The sequence below is a fragment of the Cordyceps javanica genome, chromosome 6 (genome assembly GCF_051103115.1).
Source record: "Cordyceps javanica chromosome 6, complete sequence".
Classification (NCBI taxonomy): domain Eukaryota; kingdom Fungi; phylum Ascomycota; class Sordariomycetes; order Hypocreales; family Cordycipitaceae; genus Cordyceps; species Cordyceps javanica.
In genome coordinates this window covers 2546828-2572002 of record NC_139300.1, presented here as the reverse complement: position 1 = coordinate 2572002, position 25175 = coordinate 2546828, and the positions used below count along the sequence as shown (strand labels likewise).

General features: G+C 53.6%; 7 protein-coding genes across 7 annotated transcripts; 3 read left to right on the top strand and 4 right to left on the bottom strand.

Annotated features, from left to right (window-relative positions):
- Positions 1-387: 387 nt before the first annotated feature.
- Positions 388-3957, bottom strand: V2A60_009213 (P-loop containing nucleoside triphosphate hydrolase protein; the record flags this gene model as incomplete). Its single annotated transcript, XM_083260480.1, has 1 exon — positions 388-3957. One exon carries the CDS (start codon positions 3955-3957, stop codon positions 388-390), a length of 3570 nt encoding a protein of 1189 aa, XP_083116606.1.
- Positions 3958-6364: 2407 nt separating this feature from the next.
- V2A60_009212 (acyl-CoA N-acyltransferase) lies at positions 6365-6805 on the bottom strand (the record flags this gene model as incomplete). The annotated part of the gene is made up of 1 exon (XM_083260479.1): positions 6365-6805. The coding sequence occupies one exon, from the start codon at positions 6803-6805 to the stop codon at positions 6365-6367; it is 441 nt and encodes a 146-aa protein (XP_083116605.1).
- Positions 6806-7609: 804 nt separating this feature from the next.
- On the top strand, positions 7610-9340 carry V2A60_009211 (ankyrin repeat-containing domain protein; the record flags this gene model as incomplete). The annotated part of the gene is made up of 1 exon (XM_083260478.1): positions 7610-9340. One exon carries the CDS (start codon positions 7610-7612, stop codon positions 9338-9340), a length of 1731 nt encoding a protein of 576 aa, XP_083116604.1.
- A 249-nt stretch (positions 9341-9589) lies between these two features.
- Positions 9590-10845, bottom strand: V2A60_009210 (TauD/TfdA dioxygenase family protein; the record flags this gene model as incomplete). Its single annotated transcript, XM_083260477.1, has 3 exons — positions 9590-9843; positions 9904-10636; positions 10696-10845. The coding sequence occupies 3 exons, from the start codon at positions 10843-10845 to the stop codon at positions 9590-9592; spliced, it is 1137 nt and encodes a 378-aa protein (XP_083116603.1).
- Positions 10846-17248: 6403 nt separating this feature from the next.
- V2A60_009209 (uncharacterized protein) lies at positions 17249-19370 on the top strand (the record flags this gene model as incomplete). Its single annotated transcript, XM_083260476.1, has 4 exons — positions 17249-17592; positions 17696-18309; positions 18372-18747; positions 18803-19370. 4 exons carry the CDS (start codon positions 17249-17251, stop codon positions 19368-19370), a joined length of 1902 nt encoding a protein of 633 aa, XP_083116602.1.
- A 647-nt stretch (positions 19371-20017) lies between these two features.
- V2A60_009208 (uncharacterized protein) lies at positions 20018-21964 on the top strand (the record flags this gene model as incomplete). The annotated part of the gene is made up of 3 exons (XM_083260475.1): positions 20018-20511; positions 20593-20958; positions 21046-21964. 3 exons carry the CDS (start codon positions 20018-20020, stop codon positions 21962-21964), a joined length of 1779 nt encoding a protein of 592 aa, XP_083116601.1.
- Positions 21965-22168: 204 nt separating this feature from the next.
- On the bottom strand, positions 22169-22624 carry V2A60_009207 (uncharacterized protein; the record flags this gene model as incomplete). Its single annotated transcript, XM_083260474.1, has 1 exon — positions 22169-22624. One exon carries the CDS (start codon positions 22622-22624, stop codon positions 22169-22171), a length of 456 nt encoding a protein of 151 aa, XP_083116600.1.
- Between the last annotated feature and the right edge of the window lie 2551 nt (positions 22625-25175).

Below are 25175 nucleotides of genomic sequence, written 5' to 3'. Positions count from 1 at the left end.
GTCAAAGGGAGTGGTAAGTGGGACCGGCGGAATGACTCTATATCGGGGGAGATGACCGGGGAGGGGGGGGGACTCTGTGACGCCACCGCCGGAATTCCACGTCAACCAATTTTTTTTTTCACCTTGGATACAGTGGTTTATATCTCTCTCTTTCGGGTTTCGCTGATGATCAGTGAAGAGATTTTGACCGAAAATTCGAAAGACTTTTTTGGTGCTCTTTTTTGAACGCTGACGGGCAGCTAGATGTATATGACTGATCGTGTTAAAGAATAAAAATTAAATGAACCACCCCTCATCATGCTAGTATTAAAGCCTTGGAAAACCTTCAAGAAACTCCGAGCGCCGCTTGAAATACACAATTGAGTACAGTAGCCAACTGGTGTCCAATTAACCCCATGTGCCGCCACCGCCACCGCGTCCTCCCCTCTTCTGCGCGCTGAGCCGCCAGTCGTCCTCGCCCGCGTACTTGTTGTACAGCGGCAGGATCCTCTCCTGTGCCTTTCGTTTACTCAGCCTGTCCGTCGGCGCGACCTTGAAAAACGTCGGCGCCGCCTCGACCAGCCACTTGGGCTCAATCGCCGTCGTCCAGTGCATGTACTCCTTGGTCGTCAGCACCAGCTCGTGGTAGATGACCCACTCGGCCTGCTTGCCGAACAGCGCCGACGACGGGTGCAGGTACACCGGCGTGCCCTCGGTCAGCGTCTTGTAGCCCTCCTGGGGGTCCTTGCGGGCCGCGCTCCGGAAGAAGCCCGTGCACAGCGCCCGCCGCACCTTTTGCGTGTCCCGCCCGCACGAGATGACGGGGTGCCGGTGCCGCTCCATGATGCGCAGGATCTGGTCCCGCACGTCCTTGGCCCGCCGCATCGACCGCGCCTGGATAAAGTTCTCAAAGCACCACGGGCTCGAGAAGCCGCTGTGCTTCCACGAGTTGTACACGTTGAGGAGCGTGAGGTGGTCGCCGTGCGGGTCGTGGAATTTGGCCTTCTTCTGGTCCGCCTGCGTCTGCTTTTCCTTGGGCCGGTAAAAGATGGTCGACTGGTTCAGCATGGCCACGATGCTCAGCATCTCGTCCGAGCACTGATAGTCGACCGCCGTGATGAGCACCTTGGCCAGCGACGGCTCCATCGGAAAGTCGGACATTTTGCGACCCAGACGCGTGAGGAGACCCTCGTCATCCAGCGCGCTTAGGGCGTACAGCTCCTCCAAGGCTGTCAGCATTGTATTGACAGGCGGCGGATCCATAAAGTCGAAGTGCAATAGGTCGTTGATGCCCATGGCCTTGAGCATGAGAATAACGAGTGCCAGGTTGGCCCGCTGAATTTCAGGAATCGTAGTCGGCAACATTTCTGACTGATACGCGGCTTCGGTGTAGAGGCGGAAGCACTTTCCAGGTCCGGTACGCCCTGCTCGACCGGCTCTCTGGTTCGCTTGCGCCTGCGAGACGGGAGTAACAATGAGCGAGTCCATGCCCAGTTTAGGGTCGTAAGCGCTCTGTTTCACGAAACCTGGGTCAATGACGTAGTAAATTTCGTCAATCGTGATGGAGGTTTCGGCAATGTTGGTGGCAATGACGACTTTTCTCGCGCCGGGCGGAGCAGGGTCAAAGATTCGGCTCTGCGCCTCTGCCGGCAGCTGAGCATACACGGGAAGGATGAGCAGTTCGGGCACCCCTGGCCCCAGAGCCTTCATTCGCTCAAAGAGGACCTCGCACGCCGTGTCGATTTCTTCCTGGCCCGTAAGGAAGAGAAGGATATCACCCTTTGGTTCCGTCAGGTGAATCTGCATGACGGTGACCAGAGCAGTATCGAGATAATCCGATTCAGGTTCCCGAGAGTACAAGATCTCGACAGGAAAAGTCCTGCCAGGAATCGTAAAGATGGGACATTCGTTGAAATACATGGAGAACTTGTCGGCATCGAGAGTAGCAGAGGTGACAATGACTTTGAGGTCAGGACGGCGCTTAAGAGCCTTCTTGAGCAGTGCAAAGAGCACATCGGTTGAAATGGTGCGCTCGTGCGCCTCGTCCAGCATGATGACTGAGTAACGTTTCATGTCGGGGTCACCGAGAATTTCTCGGAGGAGCATACCATCCGTCATGTACTTGATCTTGGTCATGGGGCCAGTCATGTCATCGAAACGGACATAGTAACCGACCTCCTCTCCCAGCTTGCATCCGACTTCTTCAGACACGCGCTTTGCCACCGACATGGCTGCGACTCGTCGCGGCTGCGTGCAGCCGATGACTCCGTCGTTGGCGAAGCCAGCCTCGGCAAGATACTGGGTCAGCTGTGTAGTTTTGCCAGAGCCAGTCTCGCCAACCACAATCAAAATCTGATTCTCGTGAACAGCCTTGATGAGCTGCGAGCGGAAAGCATACACGGGCAAGCTTTCGCGCTGCTCTTTCATGCTCAGATTTGTGCGCTTACCCACCGCTTGATTCCGCGGTACGATTGCCTTCTTCCACTCTGGCACGTCGTCTGCGCCAGAGTTCATCTTGGCATTGCGCAGGTCGCTGGCGAATTGCCTCTTTTCAGGGTCTGCCATTGGATCTTCCCACTGCGACGACAGGTTTTCCTTTGGCCTTTCCTTGGCGGCGTCGGCCTCTTGCTGCTTCAATTCCTTCCTCTCCTTGGCCAGAGCCGTACCGGACATGGCAGCTCTGTTCATAGAACCGTCAGGTGCCTTAACAACACGTATAGGCGATAGCTCTAGTGACTGTTTTGTTTGGCCCGCGAGGAAGGGCGGCTCTTCGTCGCGAACCTCAATATCAACGTCCTCTTCGAGCTCCATCTCCCCGTCTCCGCGCAAAGTAGCATTGTAATCCTCTTCCAAGTCAGGATAATCAGACGCTTTAGCCACGCCGGACGCAATTAGTTGTCTAATTTCCCAGCGTTCAGGGGATGTCATTCTCTTCTTGTGCTTTCTTGGAGCGCCAAGGTCGTCTCTGGGCATACCGGCCGATACATCGGTGAAGCCCCGACCGCTCCCACCCAATGCCTCCATGTTGGCGCCAGTCGTAAGTCTAGCTTGCGGCTCATTGTCCATGCCTGTAGCCTGATCGACGGCGGCCATGGAGAGACTGATGCGCTTGCCCTCGATACTGATGACCTTGACCCATACTTGCTTATCCTTTTCAAGGAGATCCGAAGGGTGGTTCACGCGCTGGTGGGCCGCGATCTTGGATATGTGCACTAGACCATCTTGCCGCCCACGAACATTGTGGAGATTGACAAATGCGCCAAAGTCCTTGATGCCTGTGACATGGCCCTCGTACACCTTGTTGAGCTGTGGTTCGTCGTCTATTTCTTGAGCGGGAGCTCTTCTGAGTCTGTCATCGTTATCATCACGATCGTCTCGGCGTCTGTGACGGCTCTTCCGGGAGTCCCTGTATCCGTTCCGCCAATCTTCATCGCCTCGGTCTTGTGAACGTGAGCGCGAGCGAAATCTATCGCGCTTTCGCCCTTCCCTAGACCGTGATCTGTCTCGTCTTCGTCGTCGCGAATCGTCGCGCGGGCTCCGGCTTCGTTTGCGTGTACCCTTGTCTTTGCGAGCCTTGCCTTCAAGGCCCTCGAGCAGCGCTAGAGTATCGTCAATGGCATCGCCGTCGTCTCGGAGGGGTGGCTTTCCGTCTGCGAGAGCAAGACCGCTGAAAACTTTCTCCTTTTCCTCCAGCGACCGGCCGTGATGCTCTTCAGGTTCAGCCGCCGCTTTGCCCTTGCCTTTGAAGCGTGGATGCATGGTCAGTACCAAGCGGTCAAGACTGTCCACCAAACTGGACGGAAAGTCGGCACCGAGGCCGTCCAGCTTTGTGCGAAACTCGTCCGCATTCTTGCTGTCGACGCGCTGGGCGATGAGGAACTCGGCCAAGGTCTTGTCGCTTACGCCGACATGATTCTGGAGTTCTGAGGTGACCTTTGACACAAGCGAGAGCAGCTCCAGGTTCAGGAAGTCATCCATGGTGACGGCCTTTGCCTGCGCGCAGCAGGACGTCGGGTATAGGGTGTCGGTGTGGCTATCGTGCGGGTGTGAGGATTTGGAAAAGGCCCAAAAACTTTTGGCGTTGCGCGAGCACCCGTCGATAGACGTCAAAATTTGGTGGGTCATACAGGCAGTGGTGGCGGGGCTGGAGGTGAAGGGACAGAAGCAACCGAACCAAAAACAACAACACTGTCAAGTGGGCAATGAGACTGAATTTTCTTCTGTATTATTCTACGAGCTCAAATCATTTTTTTTAAAATACTGAAATCGTTCGAATTTTATTGTTGTTAATCACACTGAGTATCTCTCGCACGCCTATATCAATGAGGGCCGCTACGGACTACAGAAAATTCTAGAAAAGATTGAAATAAGCATAATGAAGGTGCAGAAAAACGTGATAGGTACTACTGTAGAAATATAATTGGCTTTAGGAAGACACTACCACAGCGTTGACTGAGCTGCACCTTCACCAAGCGAAATTACCTTGAAGAGGCTGCCGGAGCAGTGTGGCTGCGAAACAAATGCAGCCTGCGAGATCACGGTGAAATTGGAAAAATTGCTTACTTGAGCTACTCTCTCGGATACATTTAATCAAATTCGGCTTGTATTGAATCCTGTAGTGATAGCCGAGCCTCATCAACCGGGCGCAGGGCCCATACTGCCTTCACAAGTCTGACACGAGGTTACAGTTAAATTCACATCCCTAAAACTCAGCAAACTATCCTCACATACCTCGGAAAGTCGGTTGAGAATGAAGATAATGTATACCCGCCAACTGACTTAGGCGGTTTTATTGGTCTCAGAAGGATCCCAACCGGTTGCTGAGTTGTGTGCTAGATGCGAAGAAACTCTAGTGCCATCGCCTGCATTTTAAATGCTTTGAGTTGTCTCCATCATCAAGACAGAAACCTCTGAAAACTAAACGCAAAGGGGGCCTAGGACCAATTGGTGTGGCGTTGCAAAACATTAACAAGGTGCTACCGGGTCCTGCTCAATTTCAGTAATCACAGCGAGTGTCGTCTCTGTTGGAAGGGGAGAATCATCAACTTCACGTCCACGGACAATCCGGGATCAAAGGAGCTCTTTGGCGGAGATACTCGACACCACCTGCAGGCTTTGAGAAAGGGCTGAATTTGGGTATGAGTCGGACGACTGCCACGAGGTTTTCGAGACTGTCACCCAGAGAAGTTGCCACCCTGTATCTGTCCCACGGTGTACAGCTGCCTGCGCCAAGGGGCTCACGTAACACTGCGAACTGGAAGTAGTCGTGATATTATTGGAAGTCGAATTGGTCGCAGAGTGTTTGTCATTATTTGTACTCCGGATTCATCAAGGACGATCACATCCGGCAAATGTTCGTATTCGACACCTTCCTCATCGTCGATACGTAGGCTTCCTGCCTTTTCGGGTAAAATACAAGAGAGATAGGCCGATTGAACCCCCAAACTTTCATTAATTAACACAAGTTTCTCTCTTTCGTTGTATATGAGTTCTTCTAGAAATTGCGCTTCAGCAAAAAGGACTACATTTGTGAGGGATGGGGTCGAATTCCCATCATTGTCTTGTGTCGGAGCGGTGATAAGCAACTTGGGAGAATTTTTATTCCGGCTTCGGTGTATTGGTGAGCTTAATATCAATTTTTTTAGCATGACAAAATATTGTTCTTTTATCCGCCGTGTGTACTCTGTTATGCAAGACATTCTTTACATCGCTATAGAAGCCCGGCTCGGGCTGTCAGAGCCACATAGGTGAGCTTTGCACCTGACCTTGGTGATGGCCCCAGAACTCCAGCTGCTGTCATTTAGTAGTCTATACTAGACTCGATTCTCAGACCACGGGGTTCTCCGTCCCGCGTGGCCACAGGGGGTGACCAGCTCGAGCCATTCTGCTGCCACCACACGCTCCCGGCCAAGGCGGGCACCAGGCCTGGTCTGTAATGCTTTCTGATGCATACATACTGAGGCGCAGAGTAATGGCAAAAGTGTCAACGGATTCAAAGACGCAAGCAACATAAGTGAAAGAAAAAGACAAGTAGCTTTATTGAAAATCGCCCTGTGCCCACCGTCGCCTAGTTACTGAGGGTGACGGACCATCCAGTACGTGTGGTATACACAATCACGGAATGGACGCAGATCCTGGTGCTTCTCTGCCAGTTTCTGGAATCCATGCTTTAGATACGCATCTTTGGCTTTCTCTCCCATTGCGTAGATGGTTATTGGTAGTTTGAGTTTATCCGCTTGCTCGCATCCTGACCGGAGGAGCAAAGAAGCCACACCCCGTTTTTGGTGCGCCTGCTTACAGCAGAGATACTCAAGGCCTGCCAAGATAGCCATTAGTGAGCCATTTACCCAGAAAGATCAGGTACTGGAAAATCATAGATTCGGGCCTACAACGTACTTATGACCGGGCCAGTAGGGGTATGAGCTGCTCTCCAAGCGGAGACGTGGTCGTCCGTACCCAGGCCATCCTCAACAAATTTCCAATAAGCATTGTCAAATTGCAGCTTATAGTGAGATTCCTGGTCTTCACCAACTGCGGGAGTTTGTGCCTCGAGCCAATCATCGGCGCTCGGCACAAACCACCGCGAGTAGCCTACAATCTCGCCCGTCGGAACGTGTATAACTTTTTGGTGGCGGCGGATATCTCTCCCTGTGAGCTGATTATGAGGTTCGCGAAGAACCATGGAGTCGTAGATGGTCTCGGTTCTATCAGGGGCGAATTCGCTGGTCCACCATGGCTCTTTCGCAAAGGACTCAACCTTGGCCTGTGATAACCCCACAGCATCATCAACCGTGCAACGAGGAATTAGCTGGTAGTCGCCCGCCATGGAGCAGTATTTACAAGTGCCAAAGACGAAGAAATCAAAAGAGGCGGCGGCGGCTTGAATGCGATTAAATCTGATAGCTAGAATGGCCCCATCATGATATTTATGTTCTCCAAGTCTGAGTGGAAGCCAGAGGACAGGTGGTAAATCGGCCTATTCGGGACTAAGTGCCTCGTGTGCCGACGAAAGACTACAAAATGGATAGCACTAGCCTAGGCAGCCAGATTAATCATGAACGATCGCCAGGGAGCTTATTAATGTGTTGATCAGTGCTGGTCATGTCATCGAGTAATTCGAAGTCATCGCATATACGGGGTTGCCTAAACATTGCCTCAGACTGGACCCGACTTCCTGAGCATGTGCGCACTAGAGGGCAGATGGTAGTGTTTCGCTGAATGATTAAGCTTCATGAAAATCCCAATACGAAAACAAGACACAATGTCATTATCGCAAGTTCATTCTGGTGCTCACTTCCTGGAGCATATATCCTTCCCATCCTTCCCATCCATCCGCGCCCACCGCTAGTCCTCACAGTGCGCAAAGCACGCCCGGAAAATTACACTGTGTAATTTTCTGTGCGTATCACCAGCCGCAATAATTTCTCAGGGCGGGTTTTCATCAACAAATCAACCAGAGACGACACTCAACCACGTTCACGCCGTCAATTAGGACTCACTCCCTCAAAAATTGAGTTCAATTTCGTAGATTTACTCCTCACAACTCGCGTGCGCCCATGTGGACGCCGGCAGGGTGCAAACACTCGAATCCCCTTGCCAGTCGCGCAATGCATTGGACGCGAATGAGATGATGGCTGAGACCAAAAATGGTGAAAGGGAGCCCAGATTAGAATCCAATCTGGTAAATCATGACTTTGATCCTCGATCTGCTGTCCCAACTTCTGAAATACGACCTGCAGAACCTCCAGCAGAGAGGCCGTCTGCCAATATTGTCGCGGCATGGCTTCGCATTCTGCTGGACCCGGCAATGAACAGGGAGCCGGAGGAATTTTATCTGGAAAGAAACCTTCTTCGACAATACAGAGAAGCTCACCCGGAGTATTCAACGGCTGCACGATGCTGGCCGTTACATGCCCTTCAGCACTGGGACACTGTTGGCCACATCGTGAAACAGCTTTTTGCCTGTCAGTTCAACTTCATGCAGTGGGCCCTTGAGTACGCCCGAGAAACCTATCCAGAGATATATGGCCCCCAATCTCCATCTAACGACGCCATTCTCGACCTTACCGATGTGCTGTACGACGGAACATTTTCCCCGCTGCACATCAGCGCAGCTCTAGGGCTCGAGCCGGCATGCCTGGAGCTGATGGAAAAGCCGGAGGCCCCAGGCGTCATGTTTCGAGAACGCGCTGCTTCGCCTCTGTTTTGCTCACTTGCAGGGCCTCAGATCTTCACTTGCAGAATGTCCATGGAAAAGTGGCATCAAGTGATACATCGGCAGTATCCGGAGTTGCAATCGCGCCTCCCAGTCATACGGAAGCTTTTGGAGCTGCATCGCCAGAAGCGCATCCTCTACGAGTCGACTGGTCGCAAGGGCCGCTTGTTGATGTTCCTCGCCTTTCGTGCTACCGTCTTGACAGGAGACTACAGTCTTTTGAAATTTGTCTTGCAGGGTGGCGGCGATGTCAGGGCTGTCATTGACTTGATCAACGACGACGAGTTTTCCTACTACCAGCCAGCCGATTCCACCATCACGTCCAAGATTTTGAGCAGTATTCTTGATTTGGTTCTTGCACCATCCAAGCTCAACCTTGTCGAGAGGGACAGACAAGCCCTCATCGACGCCATCCAGGACGCATTTCTCCTCAATGCAGGCGCTCGTGTGACCTCAGGGCAAGTCGACATCACAGACGCCGAGTTCCAAGAGGCGCTCAAGGATGCTTTCCTCGACGATAGCATCATTTGCTTCCGGCGCCTCATTCACCACCCAAGCTTCGATCCGGACGCCGTTTCGCCGACCGGGCCAGGCAATGGCACCTTGCTTCACCATGCTGTATGCGACGGGCTTGTGGAGTTCGCCGATGCTATTGTGGAAGCTGGCGGCAATTTGGACGCGCGAGATCACATGGGTCGCACCCCGCTCTTGCTGTGCAACGACACCGAAACCCTGGCGATGCTCGTCAAGGAGCACGGCGCCAAGACCACGGCGGTAGATCATGAGGGCCGTAACATATGGCACTATGCCGCGTCTACCAACGATGTCCCGATCCTCATGTGGTTGGCGGGACACGACTCTTGCAAGCTCGAAAATCTCAAGGCTACGACGAAGCAAGATGCTACGCCTATGGATCTGGCCATGAGGAGCGGCCTGGAGTCACTTGATGCCAACGATAAGACACGGCTAGATGCTACCATAGTGCTGCAGGTCCTTTTGAGCAATGACGCACCCCACGCGGAAGAGGTCGACGGCATGAGTGCCGAGGTGGCCATCTCAAAGATACTCAAGAGCCAGCCGCGTCCAGGAACGGAAAGCCAAGGACTTAGCATCATGGGGAACCTTCTTCGGGATAGTTTTGCATAGAAGCTGCATTCAATATACCGCTTAACTTATGATTGCCGGATCAATCACTTGCAAATGATGGCCGATGTTCCACATTTGCCTAACGCGGCTCTGGACAGATCACCAGCAAGCGCGTATTACATTCGGAGAGAACGAGAAGTCTATCATCTATGTCGTATATTTTATTTAAGTATTTGGTGCGTGCGTCATTAAACGAGTCTGCCAAGTTCCATACGTGGCGGGACTCAACAGAGCTCCCGGCTGTCACCACTACTCGGGCGCCACAAAGGGAGTCTCAAAGGGAGGCTCGGCCTGCGGAGTCAGGCGTGCTAGGTGACGGCGCTGGCCGTTCTCCCAGTCTACCAACGCAGTATGTTGTGTCACGCGGTTGTCCCAAACAACAACGGTACCCTCCTCCCACTTGACGCGGGCCTGGAAGTCGGCCCCGTACGCAAGGTGGTCGTAGAGGAACTTGAGCAGTGTATCTGATTCTTCCTTCTTGAGGCCAACAATATCGCGGGTAACTGCATTCATGGTCAGCCATTGAGGGAGTTTTCATATCTCATTCGGCAGGATTGACTTACACTGAGGGTTGACGTAGAGCGCCTTGTCGCCGGTCGCAGGGTGGGTGCGTACGATGGGGTGGTCATTGACCACCGGCTCGCGGCGCTTGATGCTGTTTCTGGCAGCCGCCGCGTTCACCTGCTCGATTCCAGAGTGCGTGGCGCGGAGGCCGTGGAGGCGCTCCTGGAACAGGGGGCTGAGGCGCTTGTACGCCTGCACCGAGTCCACGAAGAGCGTGTCGCCGCCCGTCTCGGGACGGTCCAGGATGTAGAGAAAGGTCGTGCCCGGGGGCTGCTTCTCGTACGAAATGTCCGAGTGCCAGGCAACGGAGCTGGTGCGCGCCTTGAAGTACGATTCGTGGCCCTTGTCGCCGGCGCCGCGGTGCACGAGGTGGATCTCGGGGTAGCCCTCGGGCGCGCCAGAGGTGGGATGGATGTGCTGGCGTCCAAAGTACTCGCCGTACTTGAGCGCGTCAGGGATGGAGAGGTCGGCAAAGTCCTGGTTGCGGAACGCTACGACCTTGCGCTTGGCGACGTAGTGGGCGAGCTCGTCCTTGCCCTTGTCGGACAGGGCGGAGAGCTGGATGCCGTGCACCTCGCTGCCGATGGTGGGGGTGAGGTCGGTCACCTTGCTGCCCTCGGGGAAGAGGTTCGGGTATGATGTATCGGCGTCTTTTCCATGCTCGTAGTGCTCGTACAGCTCCAGAGCAGGCCAGGTCTGGGTGCGATCCCACGTAGGAAGATAGTGAGGGTACTGGAAGCATGTTAGTCGAGCGGGCCAGCTTGGCAGATGTCGGGTCGACCAGGACATACCTTGGCGGGCGGCTCGCCGGTCTTGCCCTCCTCGGCTGCCTTGTCCACAAATACGGCATCAATTTCCTTGTACTGGCCAAGGTGCAGCTTGTACTGCTGCGGCTGGTCCTGCTCAGCGGCAGTCTGGGTTTGGGTCAAGGAAGGGGCCATGACTGCGATTGGGGTAAGATATATTGTTGATGTAAAAAGACTAGACAATGTTCTTTGACACAGCGCATGAAAGCGTTGGTTTTATTATATACCTTGCTTCTCGACCAAAGCAGGCCCGAAACTCGGACCGCAGGCCTCCCCCGCAATGGCATGCGTGTCGCAAGCGATTGCGAAATTGCCCACGATCGACCGAGTCACACAACGCGCTCCATTATATGATGTAAGCAACCTTCTCATTGATTGATTAGCAAAGCGCCGGTTTTGACACCAACACTGCTAGTGTGACCCCGTGTTTTGGTGCTGTGTGGGTTGTTGATGCTATCCCGGGAGGCAATCACGCCATTCAGCCGTCCGAGTACAAGTGGCATAGAGAATCCAGCGGGATGACACCACAACCGCTCGGAGACAATCCTAAAGCACGCAATACACACGGGATGAGAAATAGAGCGCTTGTACGTCCCACGGTGTTATACATACCACTGCATGTTTTAGGTGGTCGAGTAAGCTAAATTTCAGACACCACAGTAGGAACTCACAAACCTGCGGGCGAGAGCCGTGAATGAAGATACTGCGCCGAATTTTTTTAAGCCTTTTCAAGCCAAATATTGAGGATCATCGTGCTCTTTTCATTCCAGGCGATGCTCTATCCTAGGACATTGATCTGGTGGGATGTAATGCTAGGTTACCTAGCAAGACACTCTTCAACACAATTGGTAGACATTGAATGCGCGATCAGCAGTGCTTTAACAGAAAGCAAAAGATTAAAAACTAGTTTGTAAACACGGTAGAGGCAAATAGCTACCGAAGCGCAGTACATATAGAAACTACGAGGACACGCAATCAGAGAGCAGAGCTCAACAGTAACAATGGCCGAGAGCATCTGAAAGAGCATTTGCAGGTGAGCCGGCATTTTCGTCCCTTCTTCAAAACACTGTACAAACTAGCGACGGGCATTGGTGTCTTTGCGTCTGCGGAAGCGCAGGTTGTCACTATCGGTTTTGCTAGACAGTAAGTAAACCAGGAGATGGAGTAGCGCGATCTACGATGCTGCGACATTCCGGGAGCTCTATTGAGGAGGGGTATTCCGTGTCATCCTCTAGCACGAACTTGCATAAGCGTGGATGGGACTTTTTGAATACAGCGATGAAAAGGGGGTAGGTTCTGTAATGGATGCTGCGACACGAGCATAGTCACCACAACGACGGAGTCGTTGATATCGTTATGGGGAATGATAGATTCTCCTGATCTTGGCCTTTTGTCCTCGGCCAGGTACGCACCTATCTGCCGGCCTTTTAGAGGGTTCTTTTTTTCGTGATGCATCTCTAGAGTGTCACTCAGAACGACGTATCTCCAGTAGCGGCCGCACACGCCTATTCATGCTTCATTGAACCCATACAGCCTGGTCGTGGGAGGAGTATTGAACCCGATGTGGCCGGTCAAAAACTGCATGAAAAATTGAATAGTTCGATAATCCAAATTCATGGCAAATGGGAGTCGAAAACTACAGGCACCGACTTCAAAGTCATGTAGAGGGTCCCCCGAAGAATGGCTGATATGAGCTGCCTTGAAGGCGGCCTGTGACGCCGGCCCATATCCCTCCCCCGCAATATTAGAAAGCCAGCAGGGGTCACCTTTCACTACGATAGAGGTAGTCATGATCTAGGACGTTGCCCAGGTGGGTTTTGCTATCCTTGGTGAGATGCAAGGCGAACGGAGCCGTACGAGGTGCTCGTGGGTGAATTCGTAGCAGTATCACACATGCTAGTCATGCAACGTGAACTGCTCAATAAGGGTTGCTAGGTATTTGAGACTAATTTGAATCAGTAATAACTATCTAGTCATTTATTTATGACTCACGAGCATAGCTTGTTTCACTTAATGACCTTGTTTGTTCTTGTGTTGTCGTGTGATGCGATCTCGGCGCGCGACAGCTCTCATCAATTATTTTCCTCCGCAAATACGTCCCGAAGTCGCTCTTCTGACTCGCCATCATGCATAGCGAGCAATCCGCTATTTCTGTATATAATCCCGTCTCCGGTATTAGCTCTCTTCGGCATCCACTTTATCACGACTGCTGGATTTGAGATGTCAGTGCAACAGAAGAGCCAGAGTCGGCGTGTTGGGGTGGTCCCGAAAGGTGAGAGAGGGGAGAGCCGAGAAGGTTGCAAATTTTTCAGACGAAGAGGGAGTCTAACAGTTCCTGTGAAGGAATCACAGCCTTGTCTGCATGGTAGATAGCCCGTTGATGTTGGGGCAGAGATCGAGAAGTGCCGAGCCGAGCCTCGAATAGCTACCCCGTCGTGGTGATGGTCAGGCTGCCACACCGAGCTATGACGAGATATGACCGAGGGGGTAAAAATGGTCTACCAGCAGGTCAGTGAATCATGAGAGCTTGAGCGATTCAGGTTCGCAGGCCTTCACTTCAAGAAAAGCACAATTCCTGACCCTGTGTCGAGCCCGATCGTTCTCACGCTAGGGCACCCCCCGGACAGCGCTTCCCCGGACGGCCAAGAGTCTGAATCAGGCTCGGTCTTTGTATTACAGAATACAAAGCCGAACTGCATTCCTTGGCTTGGCGTGTCTGAGGTCTGCGGTCGTAGAGAGCGTAATAACCGGCAACCACCAAGAAGCGGCTGTGGCCCCGTTGTTCTTGACCACTATCTACTCTCACAAGACAACCAAAGTCTCCTCCTCGCGTCATCTTGCATGGCTTAATATTAATTCTTTTTCCATTTCTCCATCACAGCCAACCCGCTTTTCTTCAGACTCGCTTGCCATCCTGCATCGCAACGCGGGAACGGTACCTCTACCGTCGGCAGCCGAAGCCAGGACGGCATGAGATATCATGTCATCTAATTTTCTTCGAATGATACGCACTGGTTTTCCCCTCCATACCACTGGCTCACGTCCTGTCCGATCCCGGGTTCAGACTCTGCCAGTGTTCTTACACGGGAGGGGGGGGCGAGGCGCTTGGACTGGAGTCAGCCCATGGGTACTGGCTGACTGCTGCCTATGGACGGGATTGAAGCAAAAGATAACCACAAATGCTGGTAACTGTCTAGATTCAGGTTTCCGAAGTACCAGACGCTCCTTGATTCAAGGTGTTTCAAGGTCAAAAGGTTCAAGGTCAAAAGGCGTGGAGCTGGGAGATATCAGGACACGAGCCTCGTTCCCCAATAGGCAAGCAAGGCTAGTTAGGATGAACGATGCGACTAATCTCTCAATTCATCACGAAGGATATTGGCATTCGGATATCCGAATATGTCTGGCAAGCCTCCAGTAGGCTGGAAGGGCTGGACTATCACCATGTACTATCTGATAATTATGGTCTACAATACGTCCATGCGCCAATTGCTATTCGCCTAGGTCCCCCCCCCCCCTTTTCCCCATAACAAGCAATCACAGCAGCACATTGCTACGAATATTCGATATCATGATTATATGAGTATGACGTATATTGGATCTTGATCTGCTGTAAAGTCTGTCTACAGTATGTCCAGACGTGAAACGGGCAGTCCCTCCGTTTGCATTGTCGAGCTCTCAATTCATGCCGCGCTCAATATCCCAAGGCAACCTCAAGACTAGGAGCAGTCTGACTTGCAGTCGTTGTAATACATCTGCTGGCAGCTCTGTATGCAGGCAACCTGGCCGGGAGGTGAGCTGCACGCTAGAGGGCACGTATTGATCGCAATGCTGTAGCAAGCTTGGAAGCTGCCCCCGAGACATCGCTTGCCGAGACTCGGGTCGCTGACCTGCTCATCTCCGTTTGCGATGGATGAAGCCGGGAGGGCAAAAACATGGCTAGCCTGGATGACCAGGAGTGTCTTGAATGGATGCTGTGTAAGCCAAGTAGAGAAAGAGAGCGGTGCGAGAAGAAGTACATACCAACGCAGTCTGAACGCTAAGCTTCATTCTGTTGAGTTATGTTCTTTTGGAATTGTTCTTTTGGGATTGTATTTGAATGATGATGAAGGCCTGAGTGGTCAAAATGCCGAGTAAGGCGGTAGATGAGCATCTTATACTTGACGGAGAGCAATCAACACGTGTCGCGATACCGCTTGCACGGGCCGAGTCATTTTAACGAGGCTGTCATGATACCGGTGAGAGCAGGCTGCAGTGATGTGTCAGTGACAATAGCTAGACTCGTTCACCTGCCAGGCAACCAACTGATGGATTGAAGGACTGTAGATATCAGTGACGTCGGCCAAGGCACAGCATACTACAGCGCGGCGATTACCCGATCAGGAGGTCGTACGAGGCTGTAAAAAACGATACGGCCCTGCGCTGAGATTTACCCGATCAGGGTATCGTCCAATGCACAAATTGGATCCTTGATGTCGGAGACATATCTATGATGCTACCGAGGGCCCGAATGGTGCGGAGCATTCGCAGTTGCAGGGTGTAGCAAGCTATTTGATGTTGAGAAGCGTCAGGCCATTGCGATCCGCCATCTGCCTCTGCCGAAAATAGCGACCAAGTAAACTCGACTATCTATCGCCAGCATCTACATTCCGGACCGGATTATGGAAGGCACCCTCCCCTGTACAAAAAAAAATACGGAGCGAATAAGCATGGAAAGAGGTCGCAATCACCCAAACATTGCACATCTTGGGAGGCTTCTGACAGGTCGCTGCTGGCGGGAATAAGGCTGCCCCTCACCAATGCCCGGGGAAGATCACCAAGTCCTCCCCAGTCCCTTGCCAAGCCGCCGAAAAGCGGCTTCCTGTCGGGTACTGCGTTGCTGTGACCGACCATTTCCGTAATCATGGCTTGGAAAAAGTGACCGGAGGGTCAAGTGGGTAGGTTGAAGCAAAGGATTCCATAACTAGGCTGCCCAACCCGCTACGATATCGCAAATATGAAGCCCGAGCAGCATTGGTGTATTTTTATTGGAAAACAAAATCGCATTCTTATCACATGTTGGTCAATATTTCTACGAGTATGAAAACGTGATTTGTTTCAGTAATCATTGCGCATAGAAGACAAAAAGTTAAAGGGATTGGCTTCTTGCACTTGCGACTTCGGGGGGGGGGGGGGGGGGGGGGGGTCAACCAGTTAGTACGATACTGTGTGTTTGACAGAAACTAAATGGGAAAGATGGGTTTGTCCAGACGATCTGCGCCTGTCAAGGTCATGACTGGGAATCCAAATTTTGTAGAAAAACAAGCGAATCAGAGAGTTGCATGCGCCGCTTGAGAGCCGAGCTCCGGTGTTGCCAGGGATGCGACGGCACAATTTTCGGTTTCCGAAAGCTCACTTGCTGCGTAACTAAAAAGAGTGGTATACAGCCTGACCCCCCTCCCCTCGCCGTCTCCGTTTATCACCCGGTTCCCTACATCAGCTCCATGGGGCAAGTTAACCCGGCCCTCCACCCACAACCCCGAGGCACCAAGTAATCCGTGCCAGTGGACGAGTGCAAGGCAAGGCCGCAGGCTTGCATTTGTTGAGCAAATAGTAGCCGCTAGCGTTTTGGCAAGCTTTGATGATGCTGTGGGGCTACCAGTAGACAATAGAGAAGAGAAGAGGCATACCTGCGCCTTTTTACTGTCGAAGTTTTTTAACTGCAGAGCGGCAAAGACGGCACGGAAAACAGCTCGTAGTGGCGCCAACTAGCAGTAGTTAGTTTACTGGTGAGGAAAGTTGTGAAGACAGTCCTGAGTGTGATCGCAGCACACGTACGCCAGTGGTCAGGCAGGCTCCACTACGGTCCTTATCAGATGATCAAGATAAAATTTCGCAGGATCTGATAAGAAGGCTGTTTGCACATGACATCGGAACTGCGAGACGAAGAGGAATGGACGGACAGTTGGTTGCAAAGAAAAAGAAAACGACGAAGAAGACGAAGAAGCAAAAAGTCATTCCTAGCTCCGTTGTTCCGATTCTCGCATCCTTTGCAAGTATCCGGCTCTGTTTTTGGCCCATTACCTCTTCCTCGCAGGGTAAGGATCATAGCTCGAGAATAGTGCACTACTCCCAAGCATGTATGCCACGACCCTCTTCTTGGGGCCACGGTGGATCTAACCAGTGGAAATTAGACTGCCGAACGTCTGCTCTAGACGCCACTGGACGCTCCTCGCTTGCCGGGATGTGGCAGCAGTACCCCGTTTGAACGGCGACTCAGCTCAAGCTGCCTCCGCTTTCTTTCCGCAACGCCCATCTTTGCCTCGTCTTCGCCTGTGACTATCCAGCTGAGTTTTGAGTTTTTTTGAATTTGGTTTCCGCAATAACCTCACATAGCGTCGCAGCAGATCCAGCTAGTCGGAAAAACGTGCGGTGCGCGGACCAAGAAGCTCAAACACTTTTCACTGCTTGATTCGTCCCTTGGTCTTCCCAGCCAACACGACAGCTGCTGCTATAAACCCCAAGCGACCGCCCGCTCCGGACCAAGGAACTCTTGCCCGCCATGCCGCGTGCCTCTCCTCACTCGCAGCCTCCCCAGCCGGGAACGACTGCCGCGACCAGCGACGCCCACACGCATCTGCTCTCACACGCGACACGAAGCAGGCACACTGAGACGGGCGCTTCCAGCAACATGTCAGCCAGCGCTTCCGCCGAGACCGGCTACGGCACCGTCAAGTATGGAGACTCCGAGCGCGGGAAGCCTTCCTCCGATGAGGAGATTCAAGAGATTCCCGACGAGAGCCCCTCGTCCGAGACGAGCTCTGTCCATGTACAGGATGGTGTTAGGCGCGTCGAGGCTATTACAACAGTCTGGTCCGAGAATACCATGATTGTCATGTTTATTCTGTAAGAGCCGTCCCTCCCCCCCTCCCCCTTCCGCTTGCTTGGCTGGTGTTTCAACGCATCGCGGGGTACAAGAAGCTCAGAACAAAACTAACTTTCCGCCCAGCCTATACCTCGTCAGCTTCGTCGACACTCTGCTTCAAAGCGTGCAGGGTGCTCTAACCCCCTACGTCACCTCCAACTTCAAGGCGCACAGCCTTCTCGGCGTCACCGACATCCTGGCCTTTATCCTCGGCGGCGTCTGCAACCTCGCCATCGCAAAGGTCATTGACATCTGGGGCCGCGCCGAGGGCTTCACCGTCATGATCGTCTTCATCATTGTCGGCATGGTCATGAAGGCCGCCTGCATCAACGTCGAAATGTTCGCCGCCGCCAACAGCATCTACTGGGTCGGCCACATCGGCACGCAGTACGTCATCCAGATCATCTACGCCGACATGACGACCATGCGCAACCGCATGGTGCTCTTTGGCCTGCTGCAGCTGCCCACCATTGCGGCCACCTTTGGCGGGCCCAAGATTGCGGAGCTCTTCTACACCCACTCCAACTTTCGCTGGGCTTTTGGCGCCTTCACCATCATCATGCCCGTTTTCGCCGCTCCGGTGTTGGTCGTCTTCTGGCTCAGTAAGCGCAAGGCGCAGCGCGAGGGCAAGTTCCCGGAGCGCGTCAAGACGCGCTCTTTCCTGGAGTCTGCCAAGCACTATGCGATTGAGTTTGATGGTACGTTTTATCGCTGCTTTCAATTCATCTCCCATCATGTTCACTAACCCGGATCTGCGTAGTCGTTGGAATGCTTCTTACCATCTTTGGCTGGACTCTACTCCTTCTCCCTTTCAACCTGACTCAATACGCCCCTCATGGCTGGAAGACTGGCTACATCATTGCCATGATTGTCGTTGGTGTTGTACTACTTGTCGCATTTGTCATCTGGGAAAGATACTTTGCAATAGTCCAGTATTTCCCTTTCAAGCATCTCAAGAACAGGAGCATTCTCGGCGCCTGTCTGCTCTATGGCCTCATGTTTCTTTCTATATTCACCTGGGACACGTACTACTATTCCTACCTTCAAGTCGTCCACAACCTCAGCATTTCCAACGCGAGCTACGTTCTCAACGCCTTCTCACTCATGTCTGCAATCATTGGCCCCTCGACCGGACTGTGAGTTTACTCATCAACCTTGATAGCATGTTGAGCATCTCTGACCAGACTCTAGCTTCATCCGATACTACGGGTACTACAAGTGGCCGTCCGTCGGCATGACACCCTTTGCTGTGCTCGGCACTGCGCTTCTCGTCTATTTCCGTACTCCCGCATCGCATGTCGGCTTCCTCGTCATGTGCCAGCTCTTTAATGGCATCTACAGTGGTGTGTGGGCCACCACATCGCAGCTCGGTGTGATGGCAAACGTCGCCCACCAAGAGACTGCCGTTGCGGTAGCCCTCTACAGCCTGTTTGGTTCCATTGGCGCGGCAATTGGTCAAGCAGTTGCCGGCGGCATCTGGACCAATGTCCTCCCCCGGCAGCTCTACAACAACTTGCCCGACGAGCTCAAGGGCAACGCCACCGATATTTACTCTGATCTTACAGTGCAGCTCGGGTTCCCTATGGGGAGCCCTGCACGCGATGCGATTATTGTCTCTTATGGCCACGTTCAGAGACTCATGGTGATTGTGGGATGCTGCTTTCTTCCCCTATGCATTGCGTGCTTGTTCTTGTGGAAGAACCTCAATGTTAAAGACATGGAAGCAAAGGAGCGCCGCAAGAAGGGTACTATCTTTTAATTTGGGAGAGAAGCATTTTTCCATAGCGATAGCTTGGCGTCGCGTCTGCCATACACAGTGAAAATATTACTCACAAGATGTCCTCAGATTGTTACTTTTTTGTTTCATCTCCCTTGCTTGAATGAGCCACCCTTTTGCGCTGTCTATGCACACTTTCTTGATAGCTGCTGTGCTCGCCTTCAGACAACTGACGTACATGCATGCAGGGCGCGCCACATCGCCCCGTTCGAGGTTACATCGACAATGCGCCACCTATGATATCGAGGACTCGTTTGGTAACGATGCGGCCGGCTTCCCCGCACCGGCAATTCAGGCCGATACGAGGAGACATGGTACCGGCAAATTGAGACGGATGCCAGGGAGCGTCGAGATAAAAGACGGTCAAAGCTTGTCGCCCAGGACGATAAGGCCTGCGTGTTTCATATACCGCATCAGACTCGACAGCGTATCGCAGCAGCCCTCATCTGTTCATGAACATATACCTGTACGGACGGCTCGTTGCTTTGCCTGCCTCAACAAACTACTTATATACAGCGAAACTGTCAGGGAAAACTTAAAAGTAAAAGCTCACATTTTCGACATCATCCTCATCATTTTCCTCGAAAAGACGCCCGCTGTCATCCTCCTTTTTTCTCTCTCCCTCCGCGATGCCGACTTTGCCAAAGCCCGTCGTCCGCGACCCGTCAGTCACGTTTGAAGAGTACGTGTACTGGGCGAAGCTAACCCGCCGCGAGGAAGCCGAGGCGAACCGGGCCCGTCTCGACGCGCGCGGCAGCAAAAAGGTCGGTCGGGGCGCCTTCGTCGCGCCGGGCCGGCGTGCGGGCGGCGGCGAAAAGCACGCCTCGGTGTCCGTGCAGCCGCCGGCGCCGCCCGACCAGCAAGCCACGGCCGCTGATCCCGACCCCCTGGGTGGCGGCGGCGGTGGCGGCGGCGGCGCGGCGGGCGGCGCGGACATGATGAGCCGCGCCACGCCGCAGGACTGGGCGCAGGCGGAACGCGGCCTGCGGACCACGAGCTGGGGCGCCATCTTCTTCCTCATCACGACGGACATTTTGGGGCCCATGACCACGCCGTGGGCCTTTGCGCAGACAGGGTACGGTCCCGGCGTGGCGCTGTATACCGTCTTTGGCGCGCTGGCTGCGTAGTACGTTATTCCCGGGCTGCCTATTTGTTTATTTATTCTCAATGGGTCTGGTCCCTGCTAACACGCGCGTATCCCTAGTTCCGGATACATTGTCTGGAAGACGTACATTGGCCTGGACTCGGACCGGTACCCGCTCGTCACGTTTGGCGACCTCTTCTACCGGTTGTTCGGCGCGCTGCCGCGGCACTGCATGAACTTTATGCTGAGCTTCCAGATGATGCTGTTCGTGTCCACCGTCATCCTGCAGAGCGGGCAGGGCATCTCGCAGATCTCGCAGGGCCGCGACGCGGCGCGCGGCGGCGGCGGCGGCGGCCTGTGCTTTGTCGTGTGCATGCTCATCTTCATGTTCGCGGGGCTCCTCGTGAGCCAGGTGAGGACGCTTCAGCGCGTGGCGTGGCTGGCCAATCTGGCCGTGTGGGTGAATGTGACGATTCTCTTGATATGGTACGTGCAGCCAGTTTTTCCGTGATGTTTTTCTACATACACCAAGAAAAAGAAATTCCGTCTTCTAAACAGGAAATGGGTCTGCAGCATCGGTGTCGTCGTCCACTACCCGCCCAACTTCAAAGCCACGCAGGCCTCGTACGGCGAGGCGTTTGGCCCGGCGCCGGTTCGCACGTTCGCCGGGCAGCCACCGGCGGGCATGGCCAGCGGCGGCGCGGGCTTCGTCGCGTCGCTCAACGGGCTGAACCAGGCCGTGTACTCGTACGGCGGCTGCATGGCCTTTGTGGCCTTCATGGCCGAGATGCGGCACCCGGTCGACTTTTGGAAGGCCCTCCTGTGCGGCCAGGCCTTCATCTACGCCGTCTACATCTTCTTCGGCATGTTTGTGTACTCGTTCCAGGGCCAGTTCGCCTTCAACCCCGTCATGCAGGGCCTGTCGCCGTACGCGTTCCAGACGGCGGCCAACGTCCTCTTCCTGGTGGGCGGCCTCATCGCCTGCACGCTGTACAGCAACGTCGGCTTCAAGGTCATCTACATGGACGTCTTCCAGGAGCTGCTCGGCTTCCCGCCGCTGACCGCCAGGAAGGGCCGGGTCGCCTGGGCCGTCTGCATCCCCGCGTTCTGGGTCGTGGCGTTCCTGGTGGCCGCCGCCGTGCCGCAGCTCTCCTTCGTCTCGGGCCTCATCGGCGCCCTGTTCATCCTCACGCTCACCTACACGGCGCCCGCGCTGCTCGCCCTCGGGTACCAGCTCAGGAGCGACGCCATGGTGGACGGCGAGGAGCGCTTCGACCCCGCCACGCGGACGTACACCTACGTCGATACGGGGCTGCCGCGATACTGGCGAGCGTACAAGAAGAACCCGGTGATCAACACGTGCAACGTCTTGTACACGCTGGGAAGTCTGGTCACCACGGCCCTCGGCGTTTACTCTTCTGTGGACGGCTTGATTGGCGCGTTTGGGGGCAAGAGCGTCGCTACCAGCTTTGGCTGCAAGCCACCAGTATAGTTTTTCACAATATTCAGTGCAACATGAATTGGTGATGCTTAGCCTTTCAAATTAATCTTGATTAGATTACTACTGAGCTTTTGAATCTACTATATTGAACGAGGGAAAAAAAGGCTACCCCGTATATCCGTATCGTACAGCCCCTCTCTTGATCTCGAGTCTTGGTGCTGTACATCCCACATTATTGTATCAAAAAAAATTTGCTTAGAGCATGGCGACGGCGGCGGCGAGGCCAGCAACGGGAGCCAAGTACTTGGCGGCGTTGGTGGGCGCGGCGTTGGGGGAGCTGGTGGCGGAAGCGCCGCTGCCGCCCGACGTCTTGGCGCTGGACGAGCTGGAGCTGCTGGCGCTGCGGCTGCTCTGGCTGGCGGCGCTGCTGGAGCTGCTGCTGCCGCCGGCGGCGCCGCTGGAGGAGGAGGACGACGAGGTCGGGCTGGCAGAGGACTCCTCACTGCTGGAGGCGGACGCGCTGCTGCTGCTGCTGCTGCTGCCGCCGGGGAGCAGGCTGGAAGCCGCGTCGGTGGCCGAGGAGATGATGCCGCCGGCGCCGCCGGTGTTCGAGGGCAGGAGGCTGCTGGCGCCCGAGACGATGCTGGAGAGAGGGTTGTCCTGGGCGAGGACGGTGGCGGCGAGACCGAGAAGGATGGTAGAGTACTTCATGATGAGCGAAAGGATGCAGGGGGTTTCCTTGTGTAGATGCTGGTTTATAAGCAACGAAATGAGAACGACTGTGTATGGTTGGAGTATATAGTGTGTAGAACTGAAAGAGAGAGCTTCGCTGCGCAAGAGCCGGGGACAGGAATGGGCTTTATAAGCCTTTTTGCAAACCTACGGAGACCTTGCGTAAAGCTCTCTCTCTCTCTCCTTCTCTCTCCCCCTCTGACGGTTCTCCTTGCTGTCTCTCCTGGTTGCGTGCGTGGGTATGCAATGTGTCGCGTCGCCCCGGAAAACGATGATGATCTGTTACTAGTCCTAGTCTAAGATGCTGCCCCCCCCTCCCTCACCCCCTCCCTCGAGGCGAAGGGGGAGGGGTGGTGGGAGGGAGATCGGCAAATGCGTACCGGATATGTCGACCGGAGCAAAGACATCAGAAACAACACGGCCGGTACGGGTTGGCGCACATTCTACCGAGGAGGCTGGCCGGTCCGAACATGCATTTGCTCCCAGAGAGTAACTAGTCACACCCAGCTAGCATTTAAGCTGTCCTGGCTGCCTGGCTTTCGCCTCTACTTCACACCATCTCGATGGTGCGAGTCTGGGTTTCCTATCGAGCTTTTTGCGTGCTTTTGCCCCCGGGGGGGTGAATGGATGACGTGCCGCCGGTGCATTGTTTCCGGCTTGAACCCAACCCCCCTCCCTCCTTCCTCCCCCATTCTTTCCCTTCACACAGGACGGACGCGACGAGCCAATGAGGCAGAAGCTAGCAAGAGCTTCAAGTGGTGGGGGGGAGGAGGGAGACTTTGGGTTGTGTTTGGTCGGCGGGTTGTCTTGCGCTCTTTGGGTGGCCACGCAAGTCTCATCAACAAAATGCAGGTTTTGGTGAGCCGTTGAATGAAAAAAAAATAAAAAATAAATAAAAAATAAAAAAGGGACAAAAAAGATCTTGGCAATCGGATCGTGGCTGATGGGCTCGCGTGAGCAACAGGCATTTTGGGTACAGATTAGAGAGCGAATGGATATACGCAGGGGTATCTTACCCGTGTCTCAGCAAGGGGGGGCCAGGGAGAGGTGATTGCGACAGACTTGCAAAGAACCTACCTACTCAGTAGAGGTGCTGTGGAAATCCCTCTCAAGTCCAGGATCCTTACTGCAGCAGACGGACTGACGGACAAAAAAAAAAGAAGTTTATCCAGCAGGCAAGCGGAGCAATACACCAGTACATACATGACGTTGCATCCACTCCCCCGCGTAGCTGCTCTCCTTTTGGATCCATCCCTCTTCCCCTCGAGTTTTAAATCTTTCTTTCTTCCGAGGCAACAAAGAAATAAGACGACAGAAATCGCCGATGAAAGGCCCGTCTCCGTCTATTATTTCTATTATTATTCCCCCCCCCCGCCTCTTCTTGCATAAAAGCCATGGCGCCATTTCGTGGTGGGTATAGTAGAACTAGCCCCGGCTGACAGGCCAAGGCAGCTTTTTGAAGAGCTTGAACTTGGTTAATAAAATCAAAGCGTGCCAAACATTTTGAGTTTGGGACTTTTTTTTTTTTTTACATCTTCGCTTCCAACTGGCGCGGCCGACGGAAAACAAGTCCCGTGTCGTCATGATTACAAGGAGATATCGGGGATTAATGGCGCGTGGAAACAGGGAATTCTCTTTTTTTCTCTTCTTCGCGCGTCAAGGTTTTCTTGTCGAGTAAAAGCACGCCCTGGCGATTTCCACTGGCATAAAGAAGAATGGAACAAACAAAAAACAAGGAGCTGTCGCAGCTCAAGAGGGAGAAAAATGCCGATCTGCAGGGGTCTAGCATTGTATATACCTGGTAAAGGGGAAGAAAAAGAAAGAGTCAACAAAAACCTGTGCAAGCAATTTTATTTATTTTCTATATTCATTCTTTTTTTTTCCATCTCCTCCTTCTCCTTTGCTCCTTTGCTTTCCCCTCACTCCTCCCCCCCTTCCTCCTCCGTCTCCTCTCCGTAGCATTGGCATTGCCCAATGCCCCCGGCGCCACTGGCCAGTCAACAACCCCTGAGGCGGTTTCTTTGACTTTTTGGCTTTTTGGCGTGTTTTTGTGGAGATTTCGTGTCTGGCATATCCTTTCCATCTCCGGATCAATGTCTCTGATTCTTGCACGCCCGTCTGATCTTGAATACTACGTTTTGGTCTCGACCTTTTTTTTTCCCCCCAAGGCGATCGCCCTCCACTTTTTATGGCAGGATTGTATTGGAGGGAGGAGGGTAGCAGTCTCAGCCTGTCAGTGTATCAGTATTCGGGCAAGGGTGCCGGGAGCTGGCATGTTTGCAGAAGAGGGACGCGCAACGTGAGGCAAATCATGCAAGTGCTGATCCCAGTAATACCAGTAGTAAGCATGTAAGTATAGGAGACGAGCGAAATGGGAAACGCGAACCGTCCCAAGAATACGAGGGGATGAGCAAGTTACAAAGTGGTCAGCTTCTTGCATTTTCAAACATGGAAACATAATAAAATACGAGCAATGGCCAGTGCAATCTGTGTTGCTGGTAGTGCGCCGCGTAACAATCTTCTCAATGCA